Source organism: Heterodontus francisci, chromosome 10 (assembly GCF_036365525.1).
Source record: "Heterodontus francisci isolate sHetFra1 chromosome 10, sHetFra1.hap1, whole genome shotgun sequence".
Taxonomy (NCBI): domain Eukaryota; kingdom Metazoa; phylum Chordata; class Chondrichthyes; order Heterodontiformes; family Heterodontidae; genus Heterodontus; species Heterodontus francisci.
In genome coordinates this window covers 53,485,602-53,499,140 of record NC_090380.1, presented here as the reverse complement: position 1 = coordinate 53,499,140, position 13,539 = coordinate 53,485,602, and the positions used below count along the sequence as shown (strand labels likewise).

General features: G+C 41.3%; 1 protein-coding gene across 1 annotated transcript in view; it reads left to right on the top strand.

Moving 5' to 3' along the window:
- Positions 1-13,539, top strand: part of eif2s3 (eukaryotic translation initiation factor 2, subunit 3 gamma) — a 35,534-nt gene that overhangs the window by 12,117 nt on the left and 9,878 nt on the right. Inside the window, exons 5-8 of the mRNA XM_068040580.1 lie at positions 3,631-3,725; positions 5,023-5,181; positions 7,703-7,837; positions 10,514-10,608. Coding sequence (XP_067896681.1) covers positions 3,631-3,725; positions 5,023-5,181; positions 7,703-7,837; positions 10,514-10,608 — 484 coding nt within the window. The remainder of the gene's footprint in view (positions 1-3,630; positions 3,726-5,022; positions 5,182-7,702; positions 7,838-10,513; positions 10,609-13,539) is intronic.

Genomic DNA, 13,539 nt, shown 5'->3' with positions numbered 1-13,539 from the left:
GTACGGTTTTAAAGGGGTGCAGGAACAAAGACATGGGAATGTATTTAAGAGCTTGTTATACAGGCATGAGTTCCTTGGCTTCATTAATTAAGGAATGAGTGCAAAAGCAAGGAAGTTAGGATAAACCTTTATAAGACACTGGTTAGTCCTCAGCAGGAGTATGTGTTGAGTTCTGGGCACCACTCTTGAAGGATGTCAAGACATTGGAGAGGGGGCAGAGGAGATTTACTGGAATGGTGCCAGGATGTGGAACTTCAGTTATGTGGAGAAACTGGGGTTGCTCTCCTTTAAAGCAGAGAAAGTCAAGAGGGGATTTGATAGAGATGTTTAAAGTCATGAATAGTTTTGATGGAGTAAATAGAGAAACTGTTTCCAGTGGCAGAAAGGTTGGTAACCAGAGGACACTGATTTATGATAGGCAAAAGAACCAAAGGTGACTTGAGGAAATAATTTTTTACATAGTGAATTTTGTGTTCCGGAATGCAGTGCCTGAAAGGGTGTGGATGCATATTCAATAGATTCAAAAAAGAATTGGATAAATATTTCAGGAAACAAATTACAGGGCTATAGAGGAGAGGAGTGAGATTAATTGGATAGCTCTACCAAAGAGCTGGAATCAGCATGATAGTCCGAATGGCGCTCATCATTCGATGATTTTTGTTGCAACTCCATGTTTGAATCTGTCGATCAGGTTTCTACCCACGTCACAAACAGCCCTCATCAAAGTCCCAAATGACCTCTGCTGTGACCATGGTGCATTATCCCCCCTCATTCTCTATAGCCTTTAACACACCATCCTCCTACAATGCATTTGCTCTGTTATCCAGTTCAATAGGATTGTCCTTACTTAGCCATCCGGTTCTAGCATTTCCACCAATGATCTCTTTTCCTTCACTTTGAGCCATTGCATCTGGAGTCCCCCTAAGGATCTTCCCTTGGCTGGCCCCTTTTCATTCCTCATCTTTTGGCAACATCACCCAAAAACATTGTCGGCATCCGTATGTAAGCAGGCGACACTCAGCTCTTCCTCACACCATCTGTCTTTACTACTCACTTCCTCCATTATCAGACTGTTTATCACAATACAGGCTTGGCTGAGCTGCAGTTCTTCCACTGGGAAGACCAAAACCATTGTTTTTGGCCCCTGCCTAAACTTTGTCGTCATATCCATACACTTCCCAGGCCACTATATCTGGGTGAACCAGACTTTTCGTAACTGTTCGACACAAAGCTGAGCTCTAAAATGCCTTATCTTTTCCTTCACAATGTCTACTATTTCTGTAACTTTATCCACATTTTCCCTTACTTTAGGCCATCTGTTTGCTAAAACTCTCATCCCTGCTTTGTCACCTCCGATTTAACTTTTTCAATGCTCTCTGGGCTGGGTTCTCATTTTTGACCCATAAATTTAATTGGCTAAACTAAGCATTCTGTATCGGTGTATCCTATACTGCACCAAGTCTCGCTCATCTATTGGCCCCATTGTTTTTTAATTCATGGGATGTGGGCATCGCTGATTCGGCCAGCATTTATTGCCCATCCCTAATTGCCCTTGAGAAGGCGGTGGTGAGCTGCCTTCTTGAACTGCTGCAGTCCTTGTGGGGTAGGTACACCAACAGTGCTGTTGAGAAGAGAGTTCCAGGATTTTCACCGAGCGACAGTGAAGCAACGGTGATATAGTTCCAAGTCAGGATGGTGTTTGGCTTGGAGGAGAACTTGCAGGTCGTGGTGTATCCCATGCATCTGTTGCCCTTGTCCTTCTAGGTGGTCGAGGTCACGGATTTGGAAGGTGCTGTTGAAGGAGCTTCGGCGAGTTGCTGCAGTGCACCTTGTAGATGGTACACACTGCTGTCACTGTGCGTCGGTGGTGAAGGGATAAATGTTGAAAGTGGTGGGTGGGGTGCTACTCAAGCAGGCTGCTTTGTCCCGGATGGTGTCAAGTATCTTGAGTGTTGGAGCTGCACCCATCTAGGCAAGTGGAGAGTATTCTATCATACTCCTGACTTGTGCTTCTAACCTGCTCTTGCAGCCACATCATATATGTGGCTGGAGGTGTTTAGATTCTCTCTTGTTTGAGATGGTCATTGCCCGTTACTTGTGTAGCACAAATGTTACTTGCTACTGATCAGCCCAAGCCTGGATGTTGTCCAGGTCTTGCTGCATCTGGACATGGGCTGCTTCAATATCTGAGGAGTTGCAAATGGTGCTGAATGTTGTGCAATCGTCGGTGACCATCCCCACATCTGACCTTATGATGGAGGGAAGGTCATTGATGAAGCAGCTAAAGATAGTTAAGCCTAAGACACTACCCTGAGGAACTCCTGCAGTGATATCCTGGGACTGAGATGATTGACCTCCAACAGCCATAACCATCTTCCTTTGTGCTAGGTATGCTTCCAACCAGTGGAGAGTTTTCCCCCTGATTCCCATGGACACTAGTTTTGCTGGGGCTTCTTAATGTCATACTCTGTCAAATGCTGCCTTGATGTCGAGGGCAGTCACTCTCACCTCACCTCTGGAGTTCAGCTCTTCTGTTCATGTTTGAACCAAGGCTGTAATGAGGTCAGGAGCTGAGTGGCCCTGGCAGAACCCAAACTGAGCATTAGTGAGCAGGTTATTGCTGAACAAGTGTGTTTGATGGCACTGTTGATGACCCCTTCCATCACTCTGCTGACGATTGAGAGTAGACTGATAGGGCGGTAATTGACCGGGTTGGATTTGTTCTGCTTTTTGTGCACAGCACATATCTGGACAATTTTCCACTTTGCCAAATAGATGCCAGTGTTATTGTTGTACTGAACCAGCTTGTCTAGGGGCCTGGCTAGTTCTGGAGCACAGTACTATTGCCAGAATGTTGTCAGGGTCCCTAGCCTTTGCAGTATCCAGCGCCTTCAACTGTTTCTTGAGATCATGTAGAGTGAATCGGATTGACTGAAGACCGGCATCTGTGATGCTGGAGACCATGGTTACAAGATCAGGTCGGAGGCTGGAAGTTCTGCAGCAAATAACTCAACACCTGACTTCCCAAAATCTGTCCACCATCTTTAAGAGCAAGTCAAGAATTTGATGGAATATACCACACGGACTGTAGCGGTTCAAGAAGGCAGCTCACTACCACCTTCTGAAAAATCATTAGGGATGGGTAATAAATGCTGGCCTTGCCAGCAATGCTCATGTCCCATGAATGAATTTTTAAAAAATAGTTTTTGTCTGATCACACCTCTATATTACCTTGGAGCATTTCTCTACATTAAAGGCACTGTATAAATACAAGTTACTCTTTGCTGTCTGTCTTGAGAAGAAACTTGGAAATATTTGCTTATAGTCCTAAGTTCTCTATTACCCCTTCACGTTCAATAAACTTTGTGTGGATTAATTTTTGGGACTTAATCCCTGTCACCAGATTTTAATCCTATTCCAGTGATGTGATTTTTAAATATGTCGGTAATTTGTGAGGCAATACTTGTGGTTTTCCTTCAATCCTAATTTTCAGGTTTTCACTTGTCTCTATGGTGAAACATCTATAACCATAAAAGTACTCAGTTGTGCATTTTGTACTTTTTGGTGGGATGATGCGGGGGAGAAAAGTCTGTTCTAAATTAGGACTTATTTTGTTTCCCTCTGTTATAGGCACGTATCTTTTGTGGATTGCCCAGGGCATGACATCTTGATGGCTACTATGTTGAACGGAGCTGCTGTCATGGATGCAGCTTTGCTATTAATAGGTAATTGGGACATTAACAGTAGGTACAGATTTGTGGCATCATCGCCCACAGGATATTTTTGGTTTCATGACTGTTAGTTGCTTCTGCCCTCTACTCTGATACCAGATTCTTGGCTAAATCCTTATGATTTCAGCAATCCTTCAAAAGACTGCCTAAGTTGCTTCACAAATCTTGCCATGACAATTCTATATCCTTGTATTTTTATTAGTGTAAATTAGCAACAGTGAATGAGAAGATCTGGGCGTACGTTGCCAAGAACACTATTTGTCGGCAGAGTTAAAATCATAGGCAATGCTGAAGAATGTTAATGTTATTAATCCACAAAGTTGCAGAATAGAAGCTGTAAGTAGCTGACCAGATCAGTGTATCAGGTGACAGCATCCTTCCTTTTTTTCATGGAATGTACTCAAAGTAATCAGTTAAAAGTTGCTATTTATTTGTAAATAAAGTAATTCCTTGTGAAGAGGCTGGAGCTCCCTTCTAGATTATCTTCAAGGCCAGAATGACCTGTTTAATTGAGAAAGGGAGAACCTCGTTCCTTTCAGTATTTAAGGGTCAGTCTAATAATGGCCATATTTTGAGGAGATGGCTGTCAAAAAATTTATTAACATGATTACCAGTATTGGACCAGTCCTGTCTAATAGTAAAGTCTAATTTTTGAAAGCAGGAAATATTTCCTCACTTTCTGGTTACCTTTTACCAGGTTCTTTTGGTAGGTCAGTGGTGAAATGCTTTGCCTGGTGGACTATCAAATCTTGCAGGTCTGGAAAAGTCATGTGATCACTCTTGGTCTAGGTTGTGTTAGCAAATTAGCCAGTGCAGTGATGTGGACACTACAGTTGGCTTCAGCATCCTTGGTTAAGGAAGAGAAATTAACTGGTTTCCTGCTCCCGTGCTATGTTTGTATGTATGAATGGCAAACAACAAAGGATCAAACTTAGTTGCAGTGACCCTTCAGGAGTCATGAAGGAATTTAATTCACTTCTTAAGGGTCACACTTAACGAGTGAAGTATTGAAGAGTTGTAGGTATCTGGAACTATAACCTTGCATGCATGTGCTGCTTTCCTCTGCCACCTCCAGCAGTTTCTAAATGTATTGTTTCTCAGTGATGAGCTGACCATCATATAAAGTATGTTTCACTTTGTCTACATCTTATGCCTAGTTTATTTTTCCCCCAACCTTCCTTTCCTCAGTTTAAGTTTTAATCCAGTAAGTATTGAAGTGGAAAAATAAACTATTGAGGGATAGGAATCATAAACATACGTATTGTTAACACGTTCTTTTTCTCTTCCTCAGCTGGTAATGAATCTTGCCCTCAGCCTCAGACCTCAGAGCATCTGGCTGCTATTGAAATCATGAAACTGAAACACATTCTGATTCTGCAGAACAAGATTGACCTTGTAAAGGAAAGTCAAGCAAAGGAACAGCATGAGCAGATACTTGCTTTTGTTCAGGGTAGGTCGTCCCTAAATGAAACTTCATTCACAGTTTTTACTTGTTTGATTTCATGAATCATATTCATAGAATCATTAAGTGATACAGCACAGAAGGAGACTATTTGGCCCATCGTGCCTGTATCAGCTCTTTGGTAGAACTATTAATAACTATTCATTAATCCCGATCCCTCCTCTTTCCCCATATCTCTGTAAATTTTGCCATTCAATTATTTATCCAGCATGATTTTGAATGTCATGTTGAATCTGTTTCCAACTAGCTTTCCGGCAATGCATTCCAAGTTGTAGCTAGCTGGCCAAAGAATTAGAGGTGACACAGTCACCTTAAATTTGAGTCATCTGGTTACTGAACCTTCTGCCACTGGAAATGGTTTCTCCTCATTTACTCAACAATGTAACACTATCACATCTCCTCTTGACCTCTCTGCTGTAAGGAAAACAACCCCAGCTTCTCCACGTAGTTGAAGTCCCTCATCCCTGGTACCATTCTATTAAATCTCTTCACCTTTTCTAAGGCTTTGACATCCTTCCAAAGTGTGGTGCCCTCCAGCTGAGGCCCAAACAGTGTTTTATAAAGGTTTACCATAACTTCCTTAATTTTGTAATCTATTGCACTATTAATACAACAAAGGATCTTATATGCCTTTTTTAAACAACCTTCTCAACTTTTCCTGCCACTTTCAAAGATTGGTGTACATATACCTGCGGGTGTCTCTGTTCTTGAATTTCCCCCCCCCCCCCCCCCCCCTTAAAATTGTACCATTTAATTTATATAGCCTCTCATTCTTGCTACCAAAAGGTATCATTTTGCACTTCTCCATGATAAATTTCATTGACTGTGTCTACCCATTTTACCTGTTTGTGTCCTCCTTACTATCATTCCTCATTGTTTGCTACATTTCTAAGTTTTGCATCATTTGCATACTTTGGATTTATATCCTGTATACATGAGTCCAGGTCATTACTATATATCAAAAAGTTCAGTGGTCCAATACTGACCCCTGGGAAACAACACTTTACGCTTCCTTGCAGTTGAATAAACAACTGTTCACCACTACTGTCTACTTTCTTTCCTTCAGCCAATTTTGCATCCACGTTGCCATGGTCCATTTAATCCCATCAGCTTTAATTTTGCGACCAAGTCTGTTATGTTGTCCTTTGTCAAATACCTTGTGAAAATCCATATACACATCATCCACACTGCCCATGTCAAGCCTTTCTGTCCTTCATCCAAGGACTTGGATCAAGTTAGTCAAAATGATTTGCCTTTAACAAATCCAGGCTGATTTTCATTTATTTATCCACACTTTAAATGTCAAATAATTTTTGGTTTATTGTCTCATTTTTTTCATTCAATTTCAATTTTTCAAGTTTGCCCACAATTGATGTTAGGCTGACTGACCTGTAGTAGCCAGATTTATCTCTCTCCCCGATTTAATCAGAGTGTAACATTTGCAGTGTTACTGGTGCATTCTAGTGTAAGAAGCTGGATACTCAGGTTTTGTTGGATCAAGTATACTTGCTTTATTTAACCATGCTAAATGGACACTTCAAATTAGCACTGTAAGCATAATTTCCTTGGCATCCCTGGTGACATGGCTGGTGAAGGCAGCATGTAACTGGGCCATACAGACCAGGTTCAATTCTCACCTAGGCTTTGATGGGGATGGCAAATTAACATCAGTGCCCTTAGCTAGGGAGTGAAAAATCAGCTGATTTTCCCCCTCCTGAATGTTGCCAGTTTCCTGGGAAACTGCTGGGAACTGTACAGTAATCTACAGTTTAAAAGAAAGACTTGCATTTGTATAGCACCTTTCGGGACCTCAAAACACCAAACAGCTAATGAATTATTTTTGAAGGGTAGTCAGGTTTGTAATGTAGGAAAATATGGCAGCCAGTTGGCACATCGCAAAGTCCCTATTGCAGCAATGGGATAAATAACATATTAAACTCTTTTGCTTGAGGGGTAAATGTTGGTCAGTACATCAGGAGAACTCCCCTGCTCCTCTTCAAATAGACAGGTGACTATAGCAGTACTTGACCATGATCCTTATCATGCATACAAAACAATCATTGAAAGGGCTTTGGTTTTGAAAATTAGGAACTACAAGCCAACCGATATATTCAGAGATGAAGTAACTCTCTGGGCAAGTGTCATTATGATGAATACCCTTCCATCATTAATTTTAAATAATCATAGAATTCTTTCATATAAATATCAATTTGGAGCTACAGCATGTGGAAAGAACACAGAGGTAATGCAATTTGGTGGGAGGAAGTGCCTTTCAGAGGGAGGCTGACACTTGTGGAATTGTATGCTAGCATGAGATGGTTCCTTCAGAAGAGGACAGGTGGAGATTGTCGAAAGCTGATTTCTTTTTTGTGAGTAAAACTAAAGGACTATATTAAGGTTATTTCAGTGAAGTACATATCTTAAGTTACAAAAGCTTAGTTTGCAGCAATGAGCAATAGTGTATTCTTTAGATTTATAGCCTAATGCCTTTTCCTGTTTTGATACACAGGTACAGTTGCAGAAGGGGCACCAATTATTCCAATCTCGGCACAATTGAAATATAACATTGAAGTTGTATGCGAATATATTGTAAAAAAAATTCCAGTCCCCATCCGAGACTTTATGTCTGAACCAAGGCTAATTGGTAGGTGTTTTATTTTCCTTGTTCTTTAAAATCAGACTTATTTTTGGTGTTTTCTGGATCATAAACATAATTTTGCACAAGTGTGCAAACACTGAAATTGTTTTCTGCTGTTTTCTAGTTCATTAGACCAAGGTAATCCGACTTTCCTTACTATGAAATATGCCATAAATGCAACACCCCTCAGACCATGTGTTTTTTCTGGAAGTGCTAACTTTCACATGTTGTTGCATAGCACTGCATGTATTTGATCCCCTATCTGTGTTGAGTTAACTGATTTCAGATGGAGTGGCAGTAGGGGTTTTGCAGTTGGCCAGAACATTCCTGGACTAGGGATGGGAAAAATCAACCAGGCTTTCTACTTATGTGTGAAGGACGGAATCAACCTTGAATATGATGTCAGCCACTGTAAAATAAACTGGAGTTATCAACGTTTTTGCTTCTGAGGGCCCCCTTCCGTGTTATAAAATATCCACAGGCCACTTCTTGTCTTGGAGGAGTGAGTTGAGGTAAACTGAATCTTACTGAAGTTGAGTCCAAGATGACATGCCTGATGGTGTAATAAAGTTGATCCTTCGTAGCAAACTTGGTAATATCCAGAGACTGGTAAGGTGCTGTTGATTAATTGGCTAGCCTGACACATTGCTGGAATTTGAAAGGGGAGACATGTCATTAGGAGTGGGAATTCTTAAACACTCAGCTCCAGCTAATTCTGCAACTCATATCCTGGCTCACCAAGCAATGGAAAGCTGTATTATTAGCTAGTTAAGCTCCATCAATAACTCAATGCACTTGATATCAAGCAAACAGAATCTCTACTTTTGTGTATATTTCTGTTTAGTTGTGATACTGTTGGTTATGTGCAGTAGGTTTCCACATCTTCCTGACCTCCATTTGATGGAAGAAAATGTAGGATTGTGTTGCTGAATTTTCCATGCTAATAATGTGGCGTTGTCTCCTCTTCATCTGTGCTTGCTCTGGTCTCCCAGTTATTGACTAGTTTTGTTTTTGTCTGCCATTTAACTATGCCATTCTCGAACATGCCTCCCCATTTTCCTGCCCATCTCCAGGCCTCTGCAGTAATGAGGTATGAATTTTATAAGCAACAAAGAAAAAGAAAATTGGCTTCAGGAACGTTATCTCAGCTTTCTCTTGTCGCACTGTAGTCTTCTGGGCTGAATACTGACTTCAATAACTTGGTTGAATCCCACCTTTACAACAGAGCAGATGAAGATGTGAAGGTGCTGCGTTTGGTGTCCGGGGAAAGGGGCAGTGGATTGATAGATTCTTTGTCAGAATACAGTTCTGCAACACCTGGGGTGTTGAACAGTTTTTTTTCTCCTTTTGGAGCAGGCAGTCGTATTAAGCGTTTCCAGCATTTCTTTTGTTTTCATTTCAGACCTCTTGTATCTGCAGGTTTTTTTTCCCCTAATGCTTGCTTTTTTGCTTTCTCCTGTGTTTGGGCCTTTCCTAGACCTTTTCATTGTCTTCTCTATTTGCATGTTCTTTTAATGCCGTTTCATTGCATCACGGACATTACTTATACAAGTTTACTGTTCAGCCTGCAGGTTAAGCAGAATATGAACCAAAATTTGATTGTACTAGTGGCTCAAGCCCAGCAGTTTCAATTTTTGTCACAGTCCTTGAGGTAATGTTTCATTGTTTTCCTGTTTGAGCTGGGCTTCAGTCAGAGGAATTAGATGGTCTGGACTATTAATTTAGTAGTGGAAGTATGATTGCAATTTGCAAAAAAAAAACTTGTGGTGAGTGTCCTAGAATTATGGTCTGTTTATTTATTTTATTTATTTAGAGATTCAGCATTGAAACAGGCCCTTCGGCCCACCGAGTCTGTTCCGACCAAGAACCGCCCATTTATACTAACCCTACAGTAATCCCATATTCCCTACCACCTACCTACACTAGGGGCAATTTACAACGGCCAATTTACCTATCACCTGCAAGTCTTTGGCTGTGGGAGGAAACCGGAGCACCCGGCGAAAACCCACGCGGTCACAGGGAGAACTTGCAAGCTCCGCACAGGCAGTACCCAGAATTGAACCCGGGTCCCTGGAGCTGTGAGGCTGCAGTGCTAACCACTGTGCCGCCCATCTGAGATATGCTTCTAGTAATGCTAGATTAACATAACTAGATATTCCATTGATGATGAGAAACTGTATCTCACTCGAATGACCATTCCTTGTAAACATCCCAGTTAAGTAACTTGAAGGCGCGCCGCATCTTAGAAGAATTCAGAAGAGGGGGAGATTACAGTACGTGCCTTTTACTCTTGTGACTTGGGTTTCTTTTCCACCGTCATTCCATCACCAGCTCTTGTCACACAACCTTACCTGTCTTAGCAGTGCACTCTTAGATGCTCAGCCTAAATCTTTGCCTTGTTACTATACTGCCCTCTTTCAAAAGCCTCCTCAAAATTGCATCTGGCCACCTTGGTCATTTTCCCCAACTTTTCTCTTTTTACTATTAACTGTTTTCACCTTTGGAAAATTTTATTGAAGTGCTGCTTAAATGTAAGCTATTGGATTCATCCAATCTCCACATGTGAATTTTCAGTGAGAATCACTGAAATCCTAGGCAATTCTTTTTCTCCTGATCTTGTGGGGTGCTGAGACAAATTGAATGTTTAATTTTTTTTTACATTTTTCTTTTGTGTTATTGCAGTTATTCGATCCTTTGATGTCAACAAGCCTGGCTGTGAAGTAGATGATCTAAAAGGTGGTGTGGCTGGTGGCAGCATTTTGAAAGGAGTATTAAAGGTATAAAATATTAATCAAAATATGTAGTGGTATTGCATTGGGGTTGAGAAGATCTGAGATGGATTTTGAAACCACAATCGATTGAGTAGTTCATTTAGATGTATAGGTATGTGGCATGGAAGCAGTTTATTTGTTTCTGTAACCTGATAAAAGTTTGTAACTGATAAATGTATTTATTTTTCAGTTCCTGTATTGTGAACTAACTTGCATGTGCTTTGTCTTTAGTACCCCCAGATTCCTGCTGGTAGCAGTAGTGAGCTTTTAGTTAATTACCAGGCGAAACTTGGTTGTACTGCAGCCTTGTCAGCTGGCCATTGTTGATTACTGTGCTGGTAAAGTTTCAGTGTTTTAAGTTGCGGTTTATGCTATGCAATACACATTTATTATAAATATCTGTTAAAAATAGAACTGTAAAAAAAGCTTCTTGGTTTTGTATTAATGTTAAGCTTAGGAACATAGGAGCGTGAGTAGGCAGTTCAGCCCATTGAGCCTGCTCCGCCATTCAATACAATCATAGCTGATCGTTCATTTCATTGCCTTTTTCCCATGCTACCCCTGTATCCTTTTGGTCATTGGTATTTAGAAATCTGTCAATCTCTGCTTTAAACATACTTTAAACAGACAAAATGACTGAGCTTCCACAGCCCTCTGGGATAGAGAATTCCAAAGATTCACAACCCTCTGAGCAAAGAAATTTCTCCTTATTTCTGTCCCAAGTGGTTTCCCTCTTATTTTGAAATTGTGTCCCCTGGTTCTAGACTCCCCTACCAGGGGAAACATCTTACCTGCATATACCCTGTATATCCCTTTTAAGTATTTTGTAGGTTTCAATGAGATCATCTCTCATTCTTTAAAACTCGAGAGAATACAGGCCGAATTTCCCCAGTCGCTCTTCATAGGACTGTCTCCTGGGAGCAAGTCTGATGAACCTTCGTTGCACTCCCTCTGGCAATAATATCCTTCCTAAGGTAAGGGGACCAAAACTGCACACACTACTCCAGGTGCAGTCTAACCAAGGTTGTATACAACTGCAACAAGACATCGCAACCCTGTGCTTGCATCCTCTTGCGATAAAGGCTAAAATACCATTAGCCTTCCTAATTGCTTGCTGCACCTGCATGTTAGCTTTCAGTGACTTATTGACGAGGACACCCAGATCCCTTTTGTACCTCTACACTTTCTAATCTCTTACCATTTAAAAAATACTCTGCACATCTGTTCCTCCTACCAAAGTGGATAACCTCAAATTTTTCCACATTATATTCCATCTGCCATGTTCTTACCCACTCACTAAATCAGTCCAAATCCCCTTGCAGCAGCTTTGCATCTGCCTCACAACACACACACACCTAGTTTTGTGTCCTCTGCGAACTTGGAAATATTACATTTTGTCCCCACATCCAAATCAATAATGTATATTGTGAACAGCTGGGGCCCAAGTACTGATCCTTGCAGTACCCCGCTAGTCACAGACTGTCAATGCGCGAATGACCCATTTATTCCTACTCTCTGTTTTCTGCCTGTTAACCAATCCTTAATCTCTGTCAGTATATTACCTCCTATCTCTTGTGCTTTAATTTTGCTAACCAACCTCCTTTGGGGGATTTTATCAAAAGCCTTCTGAAAATCCAAGTATAGTACGTCCACGGACTCCCCTTTATCAATTCTGTTAGTAACATGCTCAGAAAACTCCAACAGGTTTGTCAAACATGATTTCCTATTCATAAATCCATGTTGATGATGCCCAATCATATCAATATTATCCAAGTGTCCGTTAATCACATCCTTTAGAATAGATTCTAACATTTTCCCTACTACTGATATAAGGCTAACAGGTCTGTAGTTCCCTGTTTTCTCTCTCCCTCCCTTCTCAAATAGTGGGGTTGCATTTGCCAACTTTTCAGTTTGCAGGAACCGTTCCAGAATCTATAGAATTTTGGAAGATGATCACCAGTGCATCCACTATCTCCATAGCTACCTCTTTCAACACTTTGGGATGTAGAATATAAGGTCCCAGGGACTTACCAACCATCAGTCCCTTTAATTTCTCCAATATAACCTTATAAGTAATACTAATTTCCTTCAATTCCTCATTCTCCCTAGACCCTTGGATTTGTTTTCTAGGAGTTGTATTCTTTGTATTCTAAAAGCCTCAGGTTTCCTACTATTTCTGGCAACTTTATCGGCCTTTTAATTTCATACAGTCCTTAACTTCCTTTGTTGACTGACTTTTCGTTTTGGGTTTTTGTGTCTTGAAGGAATGTATAGTTGCTGTAAACTATGTAATAATTCTTTAAGGACTTTACATTGCCTATGTACTGTCATACCTTTTAATGTATTTTCCCAATCCACCTCAGCCAATTTGCCCCTCATAACTTTGAACAAAGGAAATCATGAAGGTAACACCCTGGCTTCAAATTGAACTACCTCACTTTTAAACATAATATAAAATTCCTCAGTACCTTTCTCTACGGCAGCGAGGCCTGGACAAAGTATGTCAGTCAAGAGCGACGTCTCAATTCATTCCATCTTCGCTGCCTCCGGAGAATCCTTGGCATCAGGTGGTAGGACCATATCTCTAACACAGAAGTCCTCTAGGCAGCCAACATCCCCAGCATATACACCCTACTGAGCCAGCGGCACTTGAGGTGGCTTGGCCATGTGAGCCGCATGGAAGATGGCAGGATCCCCAAGGACACATTGTACAGCGAGCTCATCACTGGTATCAGACCCACTGGCCGTCCATGTCTCCGCTTTAAAGTTGTCTGCAAACGCGACATGAAGTCCTGTGACATTGATCACAAGTCGTGGGAATCAGTTGCCAGTGATCGCCAGAGCTGGTGGGCAGCCGTAAAGGCGGGGCTAAAGTGTGGCGAGTTGAAGAGACTTAGCAGTTGGCAGGAAAAAAGATAGAAGCGCAAGGAGAGAGCC